This window comes from Vanellus vanellus, assembly GCF_965231255.1.
Source record: "Vanellus vanellus genome assembly, chromosome: 3".
Taxonomy (NCBI): domain Eukaryota; kingdom Metazoa; phylum Chordata; class Aves; order Charadriiformes; family Charadriidae; genus Vanellus; species Vanellus vanellus.
The window spans coordinates 60626998-60653172 of record NC_138907.1 but is presented as its reverse complement, the minus strand read 5'-3'; the positions used below and the strand labels follow the sequence as shown (position 1 = coordinate 60653172).

The window sequence follows — 26175 nt, the reverse complement described above, 5'->3', positions numbered from 1 at the left end:
CAGCAATTTATATCCATCAGCAACAGCAACCGAGAATTACTGTGGCACAGTCATAAACCAGAAATGTACGGTTCTCGCAGCGTTACTCTATGATTCCATTCGGACATAATTTAGATGAGTATGAAGAACTATTTACGTAAGTTGGGAGAACGAGAATTTTGAACAAAAAGATGTACTTTGGAGCAATACCATTCATCAAGATATAACTTAGGAAAATTAATGGGAAGTTAAGAATTTCTCCCATTTTTATTTAGTAACGTCCATGACATTATCTGTCCCATAGACTTAAACAAACAAAAAAAAAACCCAACACCTTATGAGACTGCTACAAAAGACTTGATTTACAAGAGGCTTTGACAACCTTTGCCAATTTCCCCTCTGGGCGATCTGGGCTCTCGGGGACACTGAACGCGCCTCCAACGCCATGCGGCTCCCGCGGGGGCGGCTGGCAGCGCCACACGAAGCCCGCAGCGGCCGAACAAACACCTCCCGTGTCCCAGGACGTGCTTTACCGGGGCACGCCCGGCCTTTCGGGACACCGCGGTACCGGCTGCCGCCGGCGCCCCCCGCCCGGGCTCACACAGGTGGGTCACCGGAACAGCCACGCCTCGGGTAGGCGCCCCCGCCGCACCGCCCGCGCCCTCCTCCGGCCGCGCTGGGGGCCGACAGCGGCCTGCCGAGCCCCTCGGGTGGCGGGTTCTCCCCGCCCGACGGGGCAGCCGAGGAGGAGGAGGAGGAGGAGGAAGGGCGGCTGCGTGTCCCGGCACAGCTCCGTTTCCTTCCGGGTTGCGTCTCGCAGCCGCCGCCGCCTCCTCCCGCGCCCTGGGCCATGGGGGCAGCTGCCGGCGGGGACGCCCAGGAGAGGGCAGCGGCGGCGGCTCCGATGGACCCCGGGCGCGGGCTGCCGTTGCTCCGGGATGGCGGCAGCCCTGCGGCGTCCCAGGACAAGCTCTTCTTAATCAAAGGTGCAGAAAGCCCTCCACTCCCCTCCTTTGCTTGCACGGGTCAGGGGCGAGCAACAGCGGGTGCGGGAGCCCCGTGGCCGCCCCCAAGGGACGGCGGCGGCCGGGAGGGAGGGACGTGTTTCCTTGCCGCCCCCCCCCCCCCCCCCCCCCGCCGTAGCCCGAGGTCTTGCCCCACTCTCCCGTCCCCGGGGAGGAGCCGAGGCGTTTGGGGATGGATGCTGTGAGGAAGCCTCTACAACGCCGCCCGCCTTTTCCTTCCCCTGCGGAGGTGGCGGCGTCCGTCGCCCCTCAGCCGCCCGCCCCCGGGGACAGGACGCGGGGCTACGAGGGAGGGCGCGGGCCGCCCCAGCGCTGCTGGGCCGGATCGGGGGACCCGAGGCGGGTGGGTCCGCTCCGGGACGGGGGCGGCAGCCGCTGAGGGGAGCTGCCTCCCTCCCTCGCCCCGTGAAGCCGCCCGGGCCGAAGGGCAGGGAGCGCAGCGAGATGGCGGCGGGGGGTTGAGGGAGCTCGGCCCTGCCGGGGGGAGGGGGGGGTAGGAGCCGCTGGGAAAGGGGCGGCTCGGACGGGTTACAGCCAGCGCCGCGGATTCCTTACAGCAAAGTTCCCGTAACAACACAAGCCTGTCTCCCGGGCTGGAGCCTCCGCCGGTCACCGGCGGCAGGCGCACCTGCGGCTGCGCGGCTGGCGGTGCCGGCCCAGAGCGCCGCTCCCTGTGGCTGGGCGGGCTGGCGCGCCCCCTGGCGGAGCGGAGGGCGGAGCTCTCCCCGCTACTCTCCCGCCCGCTCCCGGCGCCGCCCGCTCCCGTCGGGCCTCCGGGGGGAAGGCGGGCGGAGCGGGGACCGAGGGCCGTGCACCCCGCGGGCACAAGGGGATAGTGTCTCTGTGAGCATCCCGATCTCGGGGCGCCGTCCCCTGTTGGCACACGCTTTGCTTACCCCTTGCAGTGCTTTCCGGCCCCTCCCAAGGGGGCCGTGCGTCCAGACCTTCGCCCCCTCGCCCGTGTGGAGCGGTTAATTTAAACCCAGTTGTTACTTCGGAAATCAGGGAGATTGATTAATCTGTTGGTTAATAGACCTTGAAATGTAAAATGCAGCGGGCATGCAGAGTGCCGGCAGCGTGTGAGGGCCTCCCGCTCCCGGGCAGAAGAGGTATGTGATGGATTTCATTGGCAGGAGTACAGGGAACTTCTCCATCACAGTAACAGGATGATTAATTTTTAAAAAGTGAGACCTAGCATAAGCATGTTTTGCTTCTTACTTCCTATTCTGCCCAGTTTTTAATTACTTGACTGGCATCAGGAAAGGGGAAACGCAGGCTGGGTATCAGTAGTTGCAAAGGAAGAACTTGTAACCCCCTGAAAAAAAATTTAATATGGATCTTAATATGAATCGGGTAGTTTCGTACAGTGCATTCAGTCTTTGTAATGAGGCTTTTTCTTGAAAGTGGTCTTGTATGGCTACGTCCGCCTTTCTGATGCAAGAACTGGAAGGGGTCAGGGGACCCTAAGTGACTTCAGAAATGCTCTGAAAGAACTGAAAATCGAGGAGTGATTTCTGTCTTGGGAAAGCATCCTGCTAGTGTCATTCTCTTCTTTTTAATTAGAGCTGTAGAACATAAAATGGAGAAGCTGAAGAACAAGTGTTGCTTATACAATGGTCTTCTGAGGTACAGGTGGATTTTCAGGTGGCTGTTTGAAATAGCAAATGGTGTAACAAAAAGAATTACATCTTCCTTTTGGGGCAGGGGGAGGCGTAGCCAGAGAACAAGATGATTTGAGTAGCTGGCTCTGGAGTGAGAGAGGCTGCTGGGGGAACAGTGGAAATTTGGAAGTACTGTGGAAGGAATCCTGGGATTTCAGTGATTTTTGGTTTGTGTGGTTTGAAAATATATACACTTGCCATTGATTTTCAAAATGCTGTATTTAAAAATATTCTTTCTGGCTTGCAATATTGAGTTAATGTAAATAATGTGGACAACTGTTCCTCTCCTTTCAGCGTGTGCTGACAGATCTTCATTTTTCAGGTTTTATTTTGAAAACAGGTTTGGTTTTGTTTTTCTCCCCTTACAGAAAAAAAAAAAGGTTGATTTTTATTTCTTAAACTTTTCTTGGCAGGTGGAATTTTTCTAGGTACTGTTGCTACTGCAGGAATGATAGCAGGTTTTGGCACAACGCTTGCCATGACAAAAAAGAAGAACCCAGACTGGTTCAGTAAGGTTTGTTTCTTTTAACCTATTTTCTAATTCTGATACATAGGGAAGAAGAATGCATTAAATGCTTTATAGAAATGTTGATATACGTGGAGTTTGGCGGCACAAAGTTGATGGTAAGAGCACTAGACTTAATTGAAGTCAGTAGGGGTAGGGTTAATTTAGAAATCAATTCAGAGGTGGCACTGCCAAATACTTTAGTACTTGAGATTAGCTGAAATATAACATAAAACTTACATTGTTTGCTGGAATCGTACTACTGCTATATAATGGAATATAATTGATGGTATGTTTTGATTGTGATGTGAACGCACTTCAGTCGGGAGCCTGTATCACCTCAGCGACCCAGTTCACCACGCAGTCCCACAGTGCCATAGTGAATTGGGAAGGGAGGTGACTGGAGTTAGGATGGGAATGAGGAGGTAGAAAGCCTGTAATCTGTGGAATACATAATGTGGAATTATTTAGTTAAAATCTAAGTCCTCCACTCCCATCCCACTGTATAAGGGGACAGATGAGAGTGAGTGTAGTGGCTTGGTATTGTGAGATCTGATGGCCAAAAATAATCTGATCTCATGCAATTACTGACAGGATCTACCTGAGCATTCTGAAGAAAAAAACTGCAAAGCAAAGCTAACAATTATATCGTGTTGGTGTATTAATCTGAATTACAGCATATTTAATTGAAGAACACTTTTTTCTTCACTAATGCTTTGTTACTGCCAAAAAGGTCAAAAATAGGTCCTTAGAACTGGTCAGTCTCTACTCTACCGAGCCCTTAAAATACAACATAATTACAGATGTTTTTAGGGAGCTGAGAAGTGATGAGTTGTGCTTATTGTTAAAATGTTAATTCAATAACAATGCATATCAAGAGAAAAAAATAGTCTTCCATTGCACTTTCTATCAAAGCCTGATCACTCAAAATCTCCTTTTGTTGTCAAAGAGCATGAGATCCTTCCTTTGCCATCTTATTTTCCTCTGTAAGCTGCCATGGCATAACTCATCCATTGCCTTTTCAGCAACAATAAACACAGGTTTCTTTTTTGAAATAGATGAAACAGAAAACTTCATGAGAAGTTATTTCACAAGCTACGGAAATATATTACAATAAGGAAGTTTTCTCCCTTTTTTTTTTTTTTAAGCATCTTTGGTTTTTTTTTTAAACTTCCTTTTTCCTGAGCATTGCATTTTTTCCAGCTTGCACATATTCCTGTCTGTCTGAGCTGTCCTGTTATCAGTGTGAAATTTATCAAGAGTGGCATTACATTGACATCTGAGAATATATATGCTGGAAATGGCACCAAGTGATATATACCATTTCAGTTTTTGCTGAAAACCTATATCTGCTGCTATCCGTGCAAATGAATTACAACAGTTTGCTAGCAAAAATCTGTGATTCCTGGACCCCTCAACTTAAATACTGCAAAGCATAGAAAAGTGCTTTTTTGTCACGGTATCTGTAGGTAAGCAATTTCAAAAGGGAAGGACAAAAAGGGAAGACTTTGAGAATGACTTAACTGTCTATGGAGGCTCTCTGAGGTTTTGTCACCAACGTATTTTTGCCGTAGCATTCTTACTGAAATCCGTAGTTAACTTACTGCAAGTCGTTGCCTGTTATTTTTAAAAACACCTCATGTATAATAATTAAAGTGTAGCTATGAATAACTACAGATGATTGTATCCTTAGATGTTCAGTGCCTAAATGTGTGGAGTTTTATCCATGTTAAGGTGAAGCCATAGTTTGACAGATAATTTAAGCAAACATAAGTGGGAGTTGCTGTTGAAAGAAGTCATCCTACCGGCCTTTAGTTTCTGTCCATTCATTCTTGACCCTGTAAAAGCACCACAACTTGTGCTGCTGGGTTGGTGAGGTGATGCTGGTTAATTCTGCTTTTCTTTTTTCCTGCATTAGTTTTAGTCCAAATCGGTCTTTTGATCCTCTTTGCTGCATGACTGCAGTGACTGTGCTGGCCCAAGGTTGAGGGAAGGTCCAAAGGAATGAGAATGGATGCTCAGTGTTGGGAAGAAATGCGAGACTTATTCTTGCAGCATATTTGCTGGCTTCTGCCAGTTTTTGTGTCTGTGAAATGGTGGCACGCAAATCAGAGTAGAAATGGGAAGCAAGCATAATGCAGCCTGGAACAGAATAAAATAGTTCTATGGGAGAAAAAATAGCAATTCAGAGGGGAAGCTTGTAGCATCATGGCTTCATGACTGCATTCAGACTTCCAGGAAGCAACAGTATGAGATACCACTCTTGCACAATAGCATCAGGGTTACTGGTAAGAGATAAAAGCTGAGATTGCACCCACTGTACCTCCCCCGTGCTAGTGAAGTTAAGTAAATGTTGAAAGCATTTGTAGAACCAGTGCCCAAACTGACTTGAAACAGATTACGTAATCCTGTTTAGTGATGAAGCACTGCAGGGACTTTCAGTTAAGAAATGATTGGGGGGGGTGTTAAAATTAAATGCTTGGATGCAGCAGCCTCCTTGTGATTATCACAAGGAGGCTTCTGTGTCCAGTTTTACCAGCATTTATCCAGGTGTTTAATTTTACAATGGGTTAGGTCATACAAAACAGCAAACACGCTGAATGCAATCAACCAAAACAGTTGAACACACCATTTATTTTAGGCACAGTTTCCTTTTGGACACCCTGTTATCCACAAAGGGATAGTTACAGGACTGAGGCCTGTGTCTGAAAAAAATGTCATTTCTCCCTCTCCCACTTCCTGCTTATATCCTCCAGAAAACAAAAACAAAAAACCCAGCATATATTTTGGTAACCAATTCAGCTAATTCTGCCCTATATTTTCCTGGCCTGGTTTTTAGAAAGACTCAAGTATTGTTTAATAGCTTATTTTTTAAATGAGAGAGTTGCTTTTTTTAAAAAATATAGGAGCAGTAATGAAGAGAAAAACATCTGTGCACAGAATAACAGGCTTGTGAATAAAAACCTCAGTTCTCTTAAAAAGGTCCTTTTGTTGGTGACATCTTTTTCTCCCATGCTACTGTTGTCTTTTTAAATTTGTTAGCATTTTGTTAATCAGCTTTCTTGACGCTCTGAACAGCATATGTGATAATCGTATGACAAACTGTCTCGTTTACAGAAATCCTGATCTATGTACTTAATACCCTGAGGAATCAGCCTGTGATTGAACGCTGTTTGACTGCTGTCAGTAAAACCAGATCAGTTGTTTCAATTTACCACTTTTTTTCTGGGGCAATCAAGCATTTAAATAGTATTCGGGTGATGTTTTTTTTTTTCCAGCAATTTTCACAGATAATGACTCCTATTTAAAGATTCTGTGTGAAGGATATTTTTGTCCATTAATTTCCCATCTTCCAAATGGAAGAATTTTTTGTGTTGTATATGGTTAAACTATGAAAGCAGGAAAAATGTCAGAAATAATCGTCAGCATTTTAAATCTACTCAAAGCAGTCTCTACTGAAAGTGTTATGAAAGCTCATTAGCTGTGGTAAGGAAATAATAGGACCTGGTATAATAGTGAGACTAGAGATCTCTGCTGTTTGTGTCTGTGTGCATGTACGTGTATGCTTACAGAGCATTGTTTTGTTAACAGCTCCCACTTTGGGGTGTCCAAATCGGAATAAATAAGGATCAAGATACATTTTGCTTGTGCTCTTTGCAAATGTGTATTTGTCCTTGTGTAACTGTGCCTACAGCTAAATCCTAAGTGTTAATGCTGAAGGACTGCCTGAGGATCATTTTAATGTTTCAATAAATACAAAACCAAGAGAATAAAAAGCTACTGGTGCTGTTTCACTGACCAAATACCATAGTGGTAGACACTACATATGTTTAATTATATCAAAGAAGAAAGAGAACTATTTTATTAAAAAGTACTAAAAAAATGTAAAGTCTTTTTAAAGCAAGAATACAAAATATTTTTTTTCCACTTTTTGTGATGAATAGAAAAGTGCAGCTCTTAGGCATGTTTTGGAGGAAATTTTTTTGGATCCTTCTGTGAGTTAATTTCACTTTTCATTAGTTTAGACTATAAATGAAATAATACTTTATTGAATATATTTGTATGCTTGCAGTCTCATTTATGTTTACCTCTGAGCAATAATTATTTTTTTTCTTGAGATACCCAATAAGTAAGTAGAACCGTTCAGTTGTGCAAGGACCATAGATGCCAGTTTTTACCAGTTACCATCTGAAATCTGTTTCCATGTGAAGAATTGAACAGTGGTCTTTCAGAGAAAAAAAAACAAGCCCTCTTGCTGACATTCACCACTGTGAACAAGAGAATTATGTCTGTCTTACTGCTGTTGTGGGCTACGCAGATTGAAGCTGTCCTATACCAAATAGGTACAGTAAGGTGGGTTTTGTGAGATGAGAACGGCTAGCTAGCAGTGAACGTGCAGTGTGAATTGATTGATGTCAGCCAGCGTGTGGCTTATGCCCTTGGTAGCTGCAATGTGCATTTATGTGCTGCGACAGAGAAGGTTTCATCGTAGTTGGGACCCCATCACAGCTGAGGTTATGGTCTTCTTGGCCTGAAGTGGCTTTTCCAAGTGACAGTGTTCTGTGTTTTCAGGACATGTCTCATGGTAGACTTTTAAGCACCAATTTAACAAGTGGTTAAAACCACCTACTCTTGTTTCTGACAAATATGAGAAGTATGGAGACTGCAGAGCATTTTCTATGTTGACACTTGGTGAACTCCGCAACAGGATGGAGTTTAGTGTTGTTTGCTCTTTACAAAATTTTCCTAAATGATTTCCAGAGCTCCTTCAGAGTTGCAGCCCCTCAAAATTTGTCTCTCAGTCGCTGTGTCGATCTGAAAGCTACTCAGTTTCCTCCAGTTTCCTAATCTGCTGTTTCAGGAGTGCAGATAAAGACCTGTAGGGCAGTGGTTGCCCACCACCCTTACTGCCATAAGAAAAAGTACCAAAATCAATGAGATAAAATGATTGTGTTCTGATGCCACTGGTATAAGGGCTTGTGAGTGGGTTTGATTTAGTTTTGTATTTTGACTGGTGGGACAACTGAGTGTCCGATTCTTATGCCCACAAAACAGTTGACTTCAGCATTTCTGGGTAATAAAAATCATCCCTGAGTGGTACTGGCAAGCTTGAAAGCTGCTCCTGGTGGGAGGGGAGCTCATCCACCCCCTTGCTTGGCTCTTTGGGTCTGCTGGCAGCTGTAACAGTTATCTGTAGCTGCACTAGTATAGCTGGAAAGTCAGGAATAACTCTAGATCACTAAGTTAACTTTTTTAGTTCATATTTTTTTTCCAATATTCACTTTTTCTTGATCACTTTTTTTTTGTTCTAGGGGATTACTGCCACAGCCACATTACCAGAGAGTGGTTCGTCACTGGCTTTACGAGCCCTAGGATGGGGCTCGCTCTACGCATGGTGCGGAGTTGGATTGCTCAGTTTTGCCATCTGGAAGGCCCTGGGCGTGCACAGTGTGAGTAGCAAGTGCGATCCCCTTAAATACCATATTTTCCCTTGGGTAATGCATCTTGGGGTGGCACCTCTATACTGCTTCAGCTTAGGAGTTACACCTTCATTCACCTCACATGGAGTGGCTAACCAGTGTGTGCACACAGAGAAGGTGTTCTTAATCTGCAAAAAAACCCTGGGATGTTGTAGGAGGAGACAATTTTGGGGGAGTGACAGTTTTGTCCTGCATATATTTATTTGCACAGATGTTTCAGATTCTTCACAAAAGAGCCAGTGTTCTAAGACAGACTAAAATAGTAGCTGCAAACTTTCTATATCCTTTGCTTATTGAATCGAAGGCTACCCCCTCAATCCTATCTTTAGAATAATCCGTTTATTTGTCCAAGTTCAATTTTTTGCGTCAGGACACTTGGGACATAAGAAAAACTGAGAGGAAACCAGCTTGCTTTCTAGTGCATTTCTGGAAGGGGCAAAGGGGCAGAAGATTGAGTTTCATGTGCAATAGAATGGTTGGTCTATGACATGCCACGTCAAGGAAAAGAAACTCAGGAAGCATCTGTATGTCCCAAGGGCCTAAGGCTATCTTTAGTAAATTGCTTATGTTCCAGTGTTTCACAGCGTTGAATGTGAACACTAAAGTTTGTGTAAGCATTTTTTGTTTGCCTCTAGTAATAAGCCATGACTTAAAGAGTCCCCTGCAGCTCTAAGTTTGGCAGAACTGTCTGCACCCTCTTTAGGACTAGGAATGAATAGACTTCCTTTACCTTGCATGGCAAATTATTTATATGTTCAGCAAAGTGTCTCCCAAAACTAAAAGGAAGAAGATAATACTTCATCCCAGTACTGTTCTTATTAATATCTTTATTCAAGTTCTCACTTCTTGTCTTCTCTGCTGATTCTATTCTGTAGGTCACAATTTGTGTCCCAACATACAGCACTACACAATCCCTTATTCCTTACTTTCCCATGTTGAGTCTCAGTAGGAGCCATTAAAGAAAGCAGAACACCAAAAAAAGCAGAGCAGGACATAGGAGGCATCTACAACACATTTTGTTTAAACACAAGTCCTTGTGAAGCTATAGTGGAATGGCAGAGAAGGGGGAGGAAGAGTGGGAGTATCAGTTTGTACTCTCTGCATGCTGAGCTCTAACAGTCTGCTTGGTTTACTGTCAGTTATATCGTCAGCCAAAAGGATTCATGTCACACTGTGCTGCCGATTCTTATTTTCATTCTGTCAGAGTACTTCTGGTCCTGCAGAATCTGACCCTCATCTGCAGTTTACGTTAACTGTTTCTCGGTAAGCTTAATTTTTACTTCCTTGAGAAATACTGGCCTAGAAGCACCATTGCCTGGTCTCCCTCTGAGGCTGCTTTCCTTGAGACTGCCAGACAGAAAACAACCACATAAGCTTGAGATGGCCAAGCCCCAGGACATGTCAGAGTCTGATGGGGGCTTCTGGCTACCCGAGAGTAGTGGCTCTTGCCTCAGAAGCGTACAGCACACTGCAGTGCATTTTAGAGACTCATTGAGCATTTGTAGTCAGAAAGCAGTACCTTATTATATTCTGTGTTGTGTTACTGTTGAAAGGAGGCGGGGGAAACTGTATCTTAAGGGGCTCTTGCAAGTGCCTGTTGGGATTGGTTTGTGTTGTGGAGTACTTAAAGTTTCACCGAATTGCACAGCAGACACTGAGGGAAGCAGATTTCTGTCGAGAGCCTGTGTCTGCACGTGAGCTTGAACAGCGCTCTCCCTGCTCTCCACTGACATATTTATTGCATTCGCTATAGACTTAAATTCCCACTGCAGAAAGGAAACATGTATAATAGTGCTACTCATTATCGCAGAAACAAAAATTAGCATTTTTAAATTTCCTGTCACACATTTCTTTTTCCTGTTATACTATATATCTGTTAAAATCAAATATATATGTGTGTCTAAAATTGCTGGAGGTACAAAAGCAGAAGTGTGACAAAAATTAAATATTCTGACCAAAGAGGTTCATTAGCATTAAAAATATATTTCCAGACTAATTCATCTTTGATTTTTGATTGTTGTTGACACTTTCTGCGTACTGCTTTAACATAGAATCATAGAATAGTTTGGGTTGGAGGGGACCTTTAAAAGTCACCTACTCCAACCCCTCTGCAATGACCAGGGACATCTTCAACTACATCAGGTTGCTCAGAGCCCCGTCCAACCCAACCTTGAATGTTTCCAGGGATGGCACATCTACCACCTCTCTGGGCAACCTGGGCCAGTGTTTCACCACCCTCATTGTAAAGAATTCCTTCCTTATATCTAGTCTAAATCTATCCTCTCTTAGTTTAAAACCATTACCCCTCCTATCAGAACAGGCCCTACTAAACATAACACTCAGGAGCAAACACTGACTGTTGAGAGATGGTATTTCTGTGCTTAAATATAATTTTCCTGAACAGTTGAGATTAAATAAGGATTATAAAATGGCTGGTACATTAGTAGTTCTGGACTCTTTCTTACAGATACGCTCATTTTAAGAAGGACCTATTTGTTTTGTTTATTTTCCTATTTCAGGGGAACAGTGTGATACTTTTGAAAATTCTTATTGCTATTATGTAAGCAGAGATAATAGATTAACATTCAGACAGTTAAAATACTGATTTTAAAAAACACATATTAAATGCATATATTGTGTCTAATAATTATTAGATAGCCAGGAAAATAAAGTTTTATTTGTGGGAAACTATTTATTGAAGTTGTCACTGAAACAAAGTTTCTTTCCACATAAACTGTTCAGACCATGGAAGACATCATAGATTTTACACTAAGCTCATTTCAAATGAATATTTAAAAATGAACATTTTAATTTCAGTTAAACATTTTTAAAAGAGTCTGTCATGGATTTACCTGAATAAAAATGTCCTGAGTTTCAGTGTGGGTGAGTGCTGCAAGTTCATTTGCTCCGTAGTACACGCAGGTTCACGATACCTGCAGAAGTTCAAGTTACAACTTCAAACCTAGCATTAGATAGCAAGATTTGAAAACTAATAACTTAAAGCAGACTTTCACCTCTGAAAGCACTGTGCTGTATGTGACCTGAGGGGAGACTCGACTCATTTTGATCCCAGGAATCTGTGTGAATTTAATAACTAAAGCTTTGGCAGCTGGACAAAGAGAAGAAGAGGTTCTGCCCAGCCTCTTCACCTTACTGACTTTAACGGTAACCGGCTGTCTTTGGGACCAGCTAATTAGTGATCTGGCCCTGCTGGGCAGCAGCTTCATTTGTTTAAGAGCTACCGGTAATATTGATAACGTTGCTGACAGCTAATATAGTCTCTCGATATTAAACTGTTAAGCATAATTAAATTCTGATTGTAAGCACTGCAGATATTTGATTTAGCAAACAAGAAAGCTGGTTCTGTCACACGTAAGAGAATATTAGCTTTCTCAAATCCATTGCCAGCTCTGTCCCTGTGACTATCTTGGCGGGATCGTAGCAAATAAAGGGCTGACCTTTGCTTGCAGGGCTTGGAGGGGAGTTCAGGTAAAACTGAGTTGCTAAGTGTCGTTTAGTGCCTCATGTCGTCTCCAGGAATAAAATACCAGAAGCCACAGTGGAAAATCAGACATGATGGGTTGGCAGAAATCACACCAAAAGGAGTAAGAGAGCTAGGAGAGCTTGAGGCATGGCTGCCTTGGCCAGGAAAGCTATCAAGGAGTTCCACTCCTTCCTGGCCAGCCCGTGGAGATGGCTGAAGCCAGTGCACACCAGAGCTGGGGCTAGCTTGACAGGAGGAGAAGGAAAGCAAAGCTCATCAGTGAATTTGGAGAAGTGCAGGGAAAGATATGCTCAGTGCTGGACGTGCTTTGAACTCTGCTCACATTAGCCATGTGCTGGTTCGAAATGATAGACTGTTCCATTGCTGCCACTGAGTTGTCCGAACCCGTATGTCCATGTACCTGCCCTAAGCCCCTTGTGGTGGTTCTGGCACCTGCAGGAAGAGGTGGGGAGCATCTCCCGCGCACCTGAAAGGGTAGAGCTAAACCAGCAAGGTGCTGCTACCATTTCTGGTTTTTGGGAGGAAAAAAATAAGGTCTGTACGACTGCCCTGCGCTGCCAAGTGCCGAGCGCTGAGTCCCCCCGGGGCGGGGCTGGGGGCGGGGCCACATGGGGCGGGGCCGGAGTTGCTCCGCTGCACCGCAGCGACACCTGCTGGCGCCGGCGGGAACAGGCCCGTGTTATTTTTCACACTGACGGAATAGAAGGTTTTAACCGTCGTGTAACAGCCGGCACTGCCGTAGCGGCACATGGTGTTGCCATTAGTTAGAGCCCAGAAGAGCGGTTTCGCTTGGTATCGTTGCCAAAATGCCGTGATTGTTAATGTTCGGGGATGGGTTTCCTATGAGCATAAATTATTGACGGGACAGTGAATGACTGATAAAAATATGTGTTACTCTAAGCTTTGTGACTGTTTAAATTATCTTGTCATCACTTGCAAAGTCAGAGATGAAATGACAAGAGCAAACTGGCATGATATTTCCTTGATGAGTCATAATTGCTGTAATTAATCTGCATCCATCATTCTGAAGCAGCACTGCGATTGCTCAGCAGTTTGTGTCATGGAAGGGAACTGCAGCCACAGTTCAGGATCCCTCATCCTCACACCTTCCGAGACAGTCTGTGTTTGCCATAGAAGTAAGTCGTTGCTAAGATCTGTTCCAGACACTGAGGTGATGCGCCAGCTTTGGTGATACTAGTTTTTTATTTAATCTTTGTGGTTTATCGGTTCTTAAAACAGTGCTATGACAATGCCTATTTCTGGCTCTTAAATGGCTTTATTGTTAAAGGTGGTTCCCTGTGTCTTTAGCGTCTGCTGCTTTTTATGCCAGTGTGAAAACCCAGAGGTGATAGTAAGTAACTGATCTTTATATCTTGGTGAGGGATATAAAAGATTTTACACTGTCTCAGGTTGGGTTGCTAATATCCCCTGACTGCAGTTACCACTGTTGTAGTCTGAGGACAGGCTGATAGGTAATACCAGTCAACTCATTCCTAAACAGAGGAGTGATGGATTGGTGAGGACTTGGTGTGGTAATAGTTTAAGTTCCATTTTTCAATAATGTAAAAGAGAAATATTCATTTTCAGAACCCAGGAGATGGTGGTTCTCTAGTTTTATATAGTACCTCTTGCAGAAAATAACCAGCTGTCAGTAACAGTCAGACTTTTTTAACCTGCTTCCTGCAGTCTCTTAGGAAAATATTTAAAGTCAGTCCACCTTTCATTATCTCCGGGCTTAGAAGCTCTGTCTATATTAGCAAGTGTCATTGACCAGCAGCATTGGGGCACTGAAGCAACTGGGGACTGAGGACCTGATAGCTACAACCATTCCAACAGATTTTTAAAATTTGGACTGACTCTGGCCTTGCCCCAAGGGTTGAATGCCTGTTTGCAGCTGGTGTATGTTATGTGCGCTCCTAGAATGCTTCTTCAGTTTTGTGTCACCCTAAAGAAACCCAGTTCATGCATTCTGTGGCTGTTCAGCAGTACACAAACTCATGCCCAGTAAGCACAGACAACTGGGAGATTGAGCACTCCTGATCTGACCCCCAGTTCTCATCCAGACACAGCCACAGCCTTCCTCTGCGTTCCTCTCTGAGGCACTTCACAAAATACAAGGACACATGCAATGTTAAATACAAGCTTGATAATTAACATCTGGCTTGAAACAAAATGGCACCTTTTTTAACAAGTGTATTTGCTATTTAACAATTTCCACATCGTGGCATTATCTTCCATGGCATTATCTTCCAGGGTTTTGAGCTTGCAACCTCAGAAGCCTGTAGCTGCCCACTCCTGGTGCAATGGGCTGACTGTTTTCTGATGCAAAACACTGAGGTATTCTAATAAATTTTGTAGAAAAGAATGGGTTTGGCCAGTTTGTGGTTTGTTTGGTTTTTTTGTTTGTTTGTTTGGTTTTTTTTAAGTTGAATAGTAGTCGAAACATCGTATTTTAACATTCTTCATATGAAATGCTCAATGAAGTTTTAAATTTTCAGTTGAAGAATAAATGGTGTTTCAATCAGTAAAAATTTTTAAAAGTAAACAATTCAAAATTATCTTAAAACCCCAGTTGTTACAGTTAACCTAAACAAGTATTTTCATGAAAGTTTACAAAAATTGAACCTTTCTTATTTTATTTACCTATTCTACAGGTGTTATGATCCACCACATCTTTTTGTTGTGTGGAAAAATGATAGTTTCACAATTTTCTATAAATTACAGTTGAGTTGTAAACCCTTGTTTTAAATAAGCAGGTTTTTGGTTTTAATTACGCTTGCAGCTATAGAATACTTGACAGGTATTAAAACATACCTATGAATGCCTGATGTTCTGTTTTTGGTTTGTTTGTTGTGTTTTTTTCTTAAAACTATCAGCGCTTATGAGCCTTCTTTTAAAAGCAGAACAATACCCTCAGCCCTTGTAGACTGAAGCATGCAACAATTAACAAACAAGATAAATTATGCTTTAAGAGCCCTTTTGCTCTTCATGCCCTCAATAAATTAGGTTTTATTTCCTCAGAAATAAAAGCATTCTTTCTCCCATAGGAAAAGGGCCAGGATGATTCATATGTAGGTTTGTGAGATTCTGATTGTTGCTTCCACATCTGTTCCATGGAAAGCTGGAAAATAGTAAGAAGAATTGCCTAGTAATTTGTGAGTAATATAGTTGTAAAATATTAGTTTATCATTTTTATGGTGACTCCTAATGAAATATCCTGTTTTTCATTGATCTTAACCTTTAAAATATTAACAGTCTGAAACAATTGCACAGCTGTGGAAAGACATCTAAAACAATTAAGAGCAATACAGAGAATATATGCTTGCCATGGTTTTGTTGGTAAGGACATTTCCTCAGCAGGCTGCTTTTCTCTAAAGGAAATCTAACCTCTGAATCACCATTTTAAGCATAAAAATAATAACATCCTCCTGCTCATTTGAGAGATATTTGATATAATTTTGTGAGATTGTAGTCATAGGTACAGTATACATACAAAGCAGTATTGGCTTTAAGGATGAATTAATTTAAAAAATAAAATGAGAACATGGAGATATAGCCTTTAAAAATTACTGGGTTTGGCATCTGTAAATAGTACTAAGTTCTATAGATCTCAACCAAGTACAGGCATGTTGCAGTGGCTGAAATTTTTATGCCTATTTCATAAATGAAGAAATGTTGCTATAAAAGCAGTATATCTCCCAAGAATCATTCTAGAGTCATCCTAGAGTCATTCCTAGATTTTTTGTTTATTAGTTTTTTATTTTAGTTGTATTTAATTCTCACCTAAGTATTATTCATGAAGTTTCTATTCCTTATCATGGTTATGTTTGATTGCCTGACAAAAATATATCTTTTCCTTGCTATTCTGTGATTATATATTTCAATATAAATCAAATCTGCCCATTTTTTTAATGTTCTTTTATTTCCTCAATACTTATTTAAATTCAAGCTCTTAAAAAGAAGATGGAGTACTAGTACAAGTTAGCACTTCCTCCTCCTCTTTATACAGGGTTTTTCTGTACTGTTTATATTGCCCAATTAGTTTGGTGTGGAGAAGACTTGCCTCCACACATACGTACTGCTAGTATTTTATCCAAGAAATAAATAATAAAAAAAAACCCTAACCTGTGAACTTCACTGTAAACTTGATAAGGCAGAATGCTTATTCAAGGAATAAGATCATAATTTTCCTACTGGAAAGCTGCTACATCTACTTCATGAATAGGGACAGCTGTAAGTAAGTATTTCAAGAATACGGGAAGACTGTAACTGTAGCTGTCTTGAGGAATTACTCTGCTGTGTCTTGGGAGAGACTTGTAGCTGTTGGCTGCCACCAGCCTGTTAAGAAGCTAGAAAGAATAAAACCGTGTTCAGCCTGTGGTCTGAAATTGCCTCTGTGGAGCAGTTCCATGTTGCCCTAAGTGGAAGCGTGGATTGATCCACTTCTTGGCTGCATATAACTGTAAGCTGTAAGTGTACAACTAAAATATGAATAAAAACTTAGCTGATAGGTGCAAATTATTGGTGCTACATCTTGGTCCCATGGGATCCTCCTGTGCTTTGTGCTGTGTGGTAGCACGGCCACACTCGTCTTACGCTTCTCTGGTCGAAGACCCCAGCTGCTCTGTGTGCCTGGAGGTGCCCAGCCGTCCCTGTCTGGCTCTGGGTGTTACACTGCCTCTGACAGGTTTCCTGCCGATGAATTCAGCCCCACTCACAGTGTCAAGGCGCACACGTCACTGAAGAGCTTTGGTTTTGTGGTGGCTCTTTACCCAGCCATGAATGAGGACCTTGTGAATCAATTCCTGTAAATTTTTCTCAGTAGCATACAAGACTTTTCTCTTTATTCTCTTAGGTAGTATCAAAACAAAGTCACAGGCGCATGGTACACATGTGCACACGTGCACGCACACACAGAAGTCAAACTGTAGATGATGCATATCATGAATTCCTGGACATAGAGAGGAAAAAAATTACTCAGGTTGCTCTTTTCAAGAAATGCCTGCTTGCAGCCAATTCATGTTTTCACTTTAATTCAGATATCCAAATTACAGCACAGAAGAGCTTATGGAGTTGGGACACTCATCCTGAGATTTTACATCCGTTAACCAGCTTGCTTTATACACTTAGATATTTAACTATTTTACATTTTAAATTACTTAATTATTAAATTTCAAATTGCCCAGGGTGACTAAGGAGCAATGACTAATACACCAAAATAGACTAATCACATGGATGTCCTTTCCAGGCACACAGATTTGAAAGTAAGAGTCTGCAGAAATAAATGGCATGTTCCTTAGTGATTTCAAAAGTATTGCACTCCATTTTTCTGCACAGCATGAAAGCCTTTTGTAACAAGATGGTATAATCCAAACTTTGTAGCATTACTTTTATTTGAAGACTGATGCGGCATCACTGAAATCAATGAGAACAGGCTTACAAATGAGACACTGATTTAATCTTCTTTGAGATATCATATACTACTAAAACTTATTTTATTTCAGAAAGATCAACATGGAAATGTATAAAATTTTTAAGGACACTCCCGTATCTCTGAACCTAAGGAAATTACTTTTTTTTTTTCAGATTGTGGTTTACAAAACCACTGTCTTGGTGTATATAAATTAATAGCTGTCTTGCTTTCTTTCCCATTTGTCCTGGTTTGAGGATCATAGTTAGCTAATCACTTCCATTGTTTCCCCCCCCCCCCCCCCAAAATAATCTAGCCTTAAACCAGAACAGTTTTGGAGTTTTTAGGCTTTTCTACTGGAATGGCATCTCCTTCCTTTTATGATAGATGTACAGAAAGATACTTTCAGGCTACCAGTTACCAATCCCACTTTTGAGAGCTAAGTGACATTCGTACAGAAATTAAACCAGACAAAGTGGGGTTAGTATAAGACGTTTGTGATGTAGACCAGCTGTCTTCTCATTTGTGAAATCCATTCATTTATGAATGAGTAACATGGCTGCTGCACGTTACTTGGAAAAGTAATGTGAGGAAAGTATTTCACGTGTTTTATCTCTTCATGTGACCCAATCATTGGAAAAGAGACAGCCTGACCCTTGTGACTTCATAGCTCTCAGTAGTTCACCAGTAATTTGAGACAGAATGTGTAGTAGCCGTGGGAGGCTACTACATGTGTATAGTGGTTTGGGAACTGTGACAGCTTCATTCTAACAGTGATGATCCTCTCCCCCTTTCCTGTAAAGTTCGCTTAGGTTACTTTCATGTTATTTTTCTTTTAAAAAGCATGGGACATGTTTTACCCAAATTACACAGGATTTATAGGGATAGGTTTCTGGAAAAATATGTCTATGTGCTTGTTTAATTTTAGGCATTGTAAATATCCATCTGATTTCATAGAGAGTATTCAATACTGCATAAGGTTAAGCATGTGTGTAAGTCTCCATGGGACAGGGGGTTAATATGAGCTCTTGACTTATCTAGATGGTTTAACAAAATTCTGCTGCTGCTTTGCTCTGAAACACTGGAATTGGTAAACAGGTTGAGAACAATGTACTATGATGATACGGTGTAAGATAGTTATATATTAGGATCTATACTGCCCGGATTGACTCTCTGAGGGCCATTTTCATAGACCTGTAGTTCTAAATAATCTGAAAGTTCATAATGCCTTTGCAATGAAGTGTAAGATCTCAGAGTATGAACCAGGGCTCTATTTTCCATGCTCATTTTAGAGGTCAGCCTGCAAACAGGCACAGGGTGACCCACACTGAGTGCCCCGTTTTACACTGAGAATCGGAGAATCACCTTCAGCCAGCATGCTGTCTGCTCTGCTCTTTGCGTACTGTAAGGGCTCAGCGCTTGCCATTTTCTACAAATAACTTGCTATTTCTGTATGCAGACCTTGGCAATCGTTTGCTAGCAAGGGCGACAGCAGTCATTTTAAGATTTGGGAAAAGGTGGCAAGAACAATCATCTCTGATGCTCTTACATCCAGGGCAGCCCGTCTCATCTTCATGCCTTGTGAAATGGAAGGTGGCTGAGGAGAACACAGGGCATGTACATCCTGTTTTCTGCTGCCACTCGATATTCCAGTTCAGGGCATCTAACCTCATTTCACTTGGAAGCTAATGTAAGCAGTTCTTACTGGTACGATTACTAAAATAGGAAACTAATAATTCCTAGAATCTGGGTTGGCCTATTATGAATGTCAGACATTAGAGAGAACATTTCTTCGTAAAACTTTCATTCTACGATTCAAATAGACTCTTTTAGCCCTTCTTCCATTCATTTTAATATGAACGGCCACGTAAGTGCTCTCAGTAATAGTGCTATCCCAATTTTTGTGTGACATTCTGTCAACGATGTACATTAAAAAGAGATTATTAAATGGAAGATGCTTTTAGGTCCCCATATTTTTGCCACCTGAGGCAGGATCATTAGGTTAAGATAAGAAAATAACAGTGATCTGTAGCTATTACAGATTATTTAATGCAGTAAGGTAGATGATACCCTTTTAGAAAGAAGCCTGACAGTCAGAGGTGGAACAGTTACTGTAATTTATTTGGCAGGAAAAAACAGCGTCAAGCTTTGCAATATCTGTGATAAAAAAAATAAAATTCACTTGAGTGAAATTCACTTCAGAGAGTTGCCTCCAGGAACGGAGCATACTGGAATGTTAAACCAAGAAATGTGTTAGAGATTGTTCATGTACCTCTAGGTTCAGAAGCAGCAGCTGGGAGAGTGGTCTGGGATACTGAAAGCAGCAGAAGGAGGTAAAATATATTCAGCTTTTAGTGCTCGGTTAACTGCACTATTAATTGAAGACATCATTACAGTTGAACCGAGTACCCCAGTGTCAGTGTGGCTGACAATAATAGAGGCAGTCGTTTCAGTGAACTATTTCAAAACATTCCAGTACGTAGTACATAGCACATTGGCTTTCATAATTAAATTAATGCCTTTTGATTTGAGACCACTGGCACGTGTATTGTGGAATCTGGAGGAAATACAGGAAATTTCCAGGGAGGGAGAGGGGAGAAGAAACCTCCCGAGTGGCATGTCTACTAAAAAGGAAAGGCAAGGCAAGACACAGATTCCTAATGGCAGCATTTCCTTCATCAAGAAGTGTGCTTGTCCCCTGAGAGGTAAAGCAGGTAAAGACAAGGTCTCAATTCTTGCACCTCAAGTGTGCAGTATTAATAGAACACAAAGCTAGATTCATCATCCTCACAACGAGCTCACCACACTGCAGGAGGTGACTGGACACTGGTAAGCCCAATTCATGGAAGGACAGCTAATTTATGTGTTTAGTGAACAAATTTTACCTTCACTACAAGGATCCTCTGAAGTTAAAATGGGCCTGGTATGATATTGTCAACCAAATGCAAACGAGAACAGCCCTGAGGCCAGTGTGAATTACTCTGGAGGCCAAATTTAGTCCTAAATATATACATATATTAAGTAGAGTTTGGCCAGTCCAAAATATCCAAAATTTGGATATTGAGCTGACTGAGAGAAGTCACAGCCTGAAATTTGATACTAGAACAGTTCATAAGCAGGCAGACATTGACACTGGGAGAGAAGGGATAGGAACTTTGGGATGCAGTTTCCATGGTTATTTATGGGTGTATACACTGGTTCCATTGCATCAGAGAATAGTTATTCTTCAAAGTCCTCCCCATGCTTTTAGGCAGTGTGGCAAGTGAGCTTTAGCAGAGCTCTGAGTGCGAGGACAGTGGCGAGGATTTGGAAGTACATTCAGGACAGCAACAAGCACAAATGTGGAAATGGAGGAAGAAACTCAGAAGCTGGTGTTATTAGTGGAACAGAAAAGAAAGGGGAGATGGCTTAGAAGTCCAGATCAAAGCCCTGGTGAAATACTGTACTGCACTTTCTTACTGGGAGCAGAGGGAGATGGGGAAAATAGAAGTCCGTGACTAGTCCTAATTATGTTGCTTAATGTATTATTAGTGAGAACTCAAAAACTGCTGTGGAGAGAAATAATAGGGTGCGGTATCTTTTAAGTTGTATAGAAAGGAAAACTCCTGGTATGAGTTAGTAGCTGTGACATTTGTAGCATGAAGAAATTGGCCCTGTTTAGACATAATGTGAAGACATTATGTATTAGTGAGGCCCATGCCAGTCACTGTAGATAATGTCCTTCTTAAATAGCTGAGAACCTAAAGCATAACATTGAGAAGACAATGCACAGTGGTGATCAGCTTGGCATTATAATTTATTAAAACAGCTCACTGTTCAGGAATCACAAAGGAAGAAAGTTTATGGAAAAACATAAACCATGGTCTAAGTTGTGAATTGCAATGAAAAACTATTTGGGCAGAGGGGGCTTGTGGAAAAGGGCATAGATGCTGGCAAGAGAGGAAGTGATAAATGAGCCATTGAGTCTGACATCACTTGCAAAGTGGTTTTACAAATAATCATCAAAATCTGAGAAGATAAGGCTGAGGAAATTTCTCAGGGAGTCTTAAAAGCAAAAGAAAGACGTTGAATACTTCAGATTTGGTCTACATGTTAAGGAAAAATTGCTTTTCCAGGAAATGAGTTGCTTTTACCTAAGAACATAAATTAGCGTTCTGAGGGGAGAAAAATCTGAATATTCTTAAATCTGCAGCTGCTAGCAGTGCTTTCTAAATAAATATCTTTTTTCTTTCAGAACAGAGCTGTAGTGTTTTATTTCCCAGACAAGATTGCTTTTTGTATTTGAGGGTTAGGCTTTGGCATGTTAGTAATTATAAGGCAGCTGTTAGAGGTGAGGATGCACTGTAGTTTTCTGAATGGCTCCCCTACCCATCATCCTCTTTTTGGAGGCCTTATGTAATTGCTTTTAGTTTTCTTTTGGGTTTGCGTGTCTTCAGTGGAGTAACAGAGGTGTCCTGTAGGGCTTATGAGTGTGTCATTTAAACTTGACACCAAAAGAAATTTAAAAGTCTGAATTTAGAAACAGCCAGAAAATCCACATTGCATCAGATCATTAGCTGGTATAAAATGTTTTATTTCCAGTTATACCAACTTAGCTACAGCATTTTACATCAGGTTAGGATCTGAGCATTCCTACTTAGAGTGAGATGAAAGAGTAGTAGAGCTGGTTCACTCTTTAGGAAGTAAAAAATGTTAACTAAATTGAATACTTTCTGCACATCAGAGAACTAGGGTAACTTAATTACAGAGGTCTGGAAAAAAAAGCTAAGCCAAAGCTCCTAAAGCATTTCCTACTGTTAATGTATTTAATTGTCAGCAATTATTTAATGTAATTTGGGCTGTTCCTCTTTGTCAGCTCTGATACCGGTGTTTATTATTGTTGGAAATATTAGCTGCCTATGAGAGCTTTTCAGTTTTAAATAAGAAGCAAAAATATTACTTTAGGAACAATTGTGGGTATTTGCCAAGATTTGTAAAAACAAAGAACAAAAAATTAATCAAAACAGCTATCTGATCAGAGTAAAATATAAAGCAGACAGTGAACTACTTTTCACATAAGTACACAATCAGGATAAAACAAAAAGGATAATTTGGCTCTGAATTTTCCTCTTACTTTAAATAACATGTATTTTTATTTGATTAGCAGTACCCAAAATCTTGAGTTCTAAAATGCTTTCATCCATCATAATTAGTTATTGTCTTAGTAAAGGATTGGTAATTTCTTTGTAAATTGTTTCATTCGTTGTATCAGGTGTAACTTGAATAACTGCATTCCAGCAACATTTCTCTAAAGAAGTACCAGTTCTTTGTCAGAATTATTCATACGCAGAAGGACTTGAACAGAAAATGGCCCAAAGGTATTCGTAAAAAAACTAATGACCCATAACACACAAAATATAGGCATATTAGAGAAGATGCCTGTGTAGCTGTTCAGAATATCTAGATTTCCAGGAACATCTCCCTGGGACATGCTGCCTGAGACAACATTTTGTCTTCGAGAGGTCATTGCATCCAGTGCTTGAATACCACATCCTGTCTTCTCTGCTTGAATGTCATAAATTCTAAACAGCTTCCTAAAAATAGCAGTCCAAAATTTCCCCTGTGTCCTGCTGTTTGTTTAATAAGATTTTCACTGATTCGATTTTTCCATGCCTATCTTTTAAAAATACATTATATGTAAAAATACATGTAAAAATCTTGGATGGAAGGAACATGATAAATCTAAATACTATCTTCAAAAAGAAGTGATTTTTAAAGAAATTAAATTTCAGTTCTGGCCTGCCAGGACTACTGAATCAGACAATGGTGATAAAATGGTCACCATAAATATAGATTGGGCAACTGGTATTAATGTATTGGTATACAGAATATAAAACTAGCTAACTTCCTCTTTCACAGCATATTAATTTAACAACAGTGAAAGAAAAGCTTGGTCCTGTATATGGTTATGAATCTTGTTTTCCTTCCTACTAATGTATAAATTTGAACAAGACTTTGTTTTGTCACCTGTGTCTGTATGGTGGGAGAAACCTAAATTGTCAGAGCTGACCACTATTTTTTCTTTAATCCTTGTTTTAAAATCCTTGAACAAACTTATTGGGCTGTTAATCCATTACAAGTGTAGAAAAAGGCACTGCAGTCAAAATATGGGCACATTCTATTGAGGTAATTTTCCTCCAAACAAAAACATTTTAAAGTGTGTCTGTGTTTGTATATATTGTAATTCATGTAACCATAGTGAATCATTCAGGCAGGTGGCCAAAATTAGGCACCCCAGTGTGGTGCTTTAGAAGGGGGGATTGTTGTGAGTCCCTTCATATTTTTTTTAACTTTGTTAATACAACCAACATAATCAGAGGGAAAGTCTTAATTTTCTGTTATTTTTAAAGCCTTTTTACCTCTTCTTTACCTCACACAGCCTGTTTTGTGGAATAAGACGGTGCTACTTTATTTGCTCCTTATTAATAGTTAACTGATTTTATTTTTTAAATCTCTTTTATAGATGAAAGAATTCCAAACTAAAATGCAGTCAATGTTTCCAGCAATTCCTAAAAATAGTGAGTCCAGCATTGAATGGGAAGACTTACTTAAATCCAAGTGAAAGCCTCGGAGCGATTTGGAGATGCCTCTTGCAGCAAGAACAGGAGCGGAAGTAGCAGAAGTGTCCCATCTGAAAAACAGAGAAGAAAACTCAGACTGATTGAGCAGGTTACTGACTGAGTTCACTGAACCTGGGGATGCCAGTTAACATCTAGCAACAAGGGAATTCAACAAAACAATTTATATTGTACCTTTCAGAATACTTGGTATAGTTGATTTGTGAGGAAATGAACCCTCCAGGACAAGTTGGATCCAACTTGAAAAAAGACTATATCTTATGAAGACTTAAAGAAGAAACTGATCTTTAGTAGTAAATATAAGGACAAGACCCCAATAAACTCTTATCCCATCCCTCTTCTTAAGGGAAATTTTGGGAAATTTCTCTAGGAAAAACAGAACAGTACTTTCAGTGACATTTACATGTCCCATTGGGAATATAACCATCAAGTCATTTATAACAGATCTTTTACTGAGCCTAGCATACAGTGCACTTTTCTAAAAATAAAGGTGTTACTTTCTCTGTTGCGAATTTAAATATCTAAACCAAATTATTTTTGTCTGTCTGAAGGGAAAGTTTAAAACATCTGATATGCAAGTAGTGACCTACTGAGCTCTTCTGTAGAGCATCAGAAGAGATCTCTACCAAGTGCACTATTTTCTCAGTATTAGATTTTTTTATCAGACCCCACAATAATGAATCTGATACTTAGCATAAAAGTCTGTGCTATGCTTGTATATTTAAGTTGTAAGTGAAAAAGGCATAAAATAGTGAGATGCCCAGTCTGTCCTATACAAATATTTTCAGCTAAGCAAATGTATGGACAGGACCATTTATTTTTTGTATTTCAGTGATTCCTGTGGCTCTTCTACCAAGAGAAGCAATGTGACATTTTCCACACTGCAGTAATCTCCTGAAGTGTGGGCGTAAACTAGGAAGAATAATGTCTTACTCAAACATTGTATTTGCAGAACTGTAGATCTGTGAAAATGCAGAGATTAAAAAAAACGCTATCAGTGAACAATCCTTCGTTGAATGCTCAATTATCAGTTTTTTTTTATTAATTGCACACAGTCCAATTAGTCAGTTGTCAGATTTAATAAAGTCCTCTTAAAACCTGTCTTTTGTGATTAAGTTTTTATATTCCTAGGGAAGAACATTAAAAAAAAAGCTTTAAATGTCAGATGAATAATAGAGAAGTATGGTTTTCCTATGAAACATGACAGCAATCAAATAATATCTTTAAAGCAACTGAAGTGTAATAGTTGACATCTTTCCATAGCCTGATGCTTGTAATCCAATATTAAATAAATTGTGGTGAATACTGCCATCATATGCACATGAAAAATGGTACTATTTTCATATTTCTGTTAGTTTGTGAGCATGGTGATACCTGTATTGCCTACAGTTATGCATATTAGCGCTGAGCTCCCAAGTTTAACAAGTAACCACGTCGTTAAAACTGGTCAAGTACTAAACTGAAGTAAATAAATGCAAATCGCATGATGTCCTTAAGGTTGTTTACCTTTAGTTTCTAAGGTGGGATTCAGGTCATCTCTCTTTATCTGGATTAAATAACTCGCCTAAATCAGTCATCCAAAGTTCCCCGCCCAGTCAATGGAGAAAGATGGGACTGGTCTGAGGGTGACTTGCACTGTGCTAAAATGAATGGCTGCTCCTGGAATTGTGCAAGGCAGCTGACCTCACCTCCTGCTGGCTGCCTCTGGAAAGAGCCGCTCTACCCCTTGCTCACCTCCCATCAGCACGGTGACTGCATGAGAACACTGTTCAGGAGAAACTCAGAAGAAAAATGAGTAGTTTTCTAGCACTTCAGAGCTCTGAGGGTTAGACAAGTGCTGGTCCTGGCACGAGAGAGTTGTGCCTTCTGGTAATGATTAGACATTGGATCAGTGTAACTGTACTATAAAAAAAAATCCAACTTCTGACAGATAGGATGAATTAGATCTGGAGGTGCCCAGTTATACCAGATGATGCTCTTAACTAGTGAAATA

At 41.1% G+C, this 26175-nt stretch overlaps 1 protein-coding gene across 1 annotated transcript; it reads left to right on the top strand.

Annotated features, from left to right (window-relative positions):
* The first annotated feature begins 432 nt into the window (after positions 1–432).
* TMEM242 (transmembrane protein 242) lies at positions 433–26175 on the top strand. The gene is made up of 4 exons (XM_082480547.1): positions 433–965; positions 3079–3179; positions 8483–8620; positions 24068–26175. Exons 1-4 carry the CDS (start codon positions 830–832, stop codon positions 24164–24166), a joined length of 474 nt encoding a protein of 157 aa, XP_082336673.1. The 5' UTR covers positions 433–829; the 3' UTR covers positions 24167–26175.

What these genes read in the sequence shown, in the direction of transcription:
- TMEM242 (XM_082480547.1), top strand. Translation starts at nt 830, where the DNA reads ATGGGGGCAGCTGCCGGCGGGGACGCCCAGGAGAGGGCAGCGGCGGCG. An exon ending in ACCCAGACTGGTTCAGTAAG is followed by an intron (nt 3,180 to 8,482) that starts GTTTGTTTCTTT and finishes TTTTTGTTCTAG; the next exon opens with GGGATTACTGCCACAGCCAC. An exon ending in AGGCCCTGGGCGTGCACAGT is followed by an intron (nt 8,621 to 24,067) that starts GTGAGTAGCAAG and finishes TCTCTTTTATAG; the next exon opens with ATGAAAGAATTCCAAACTAA.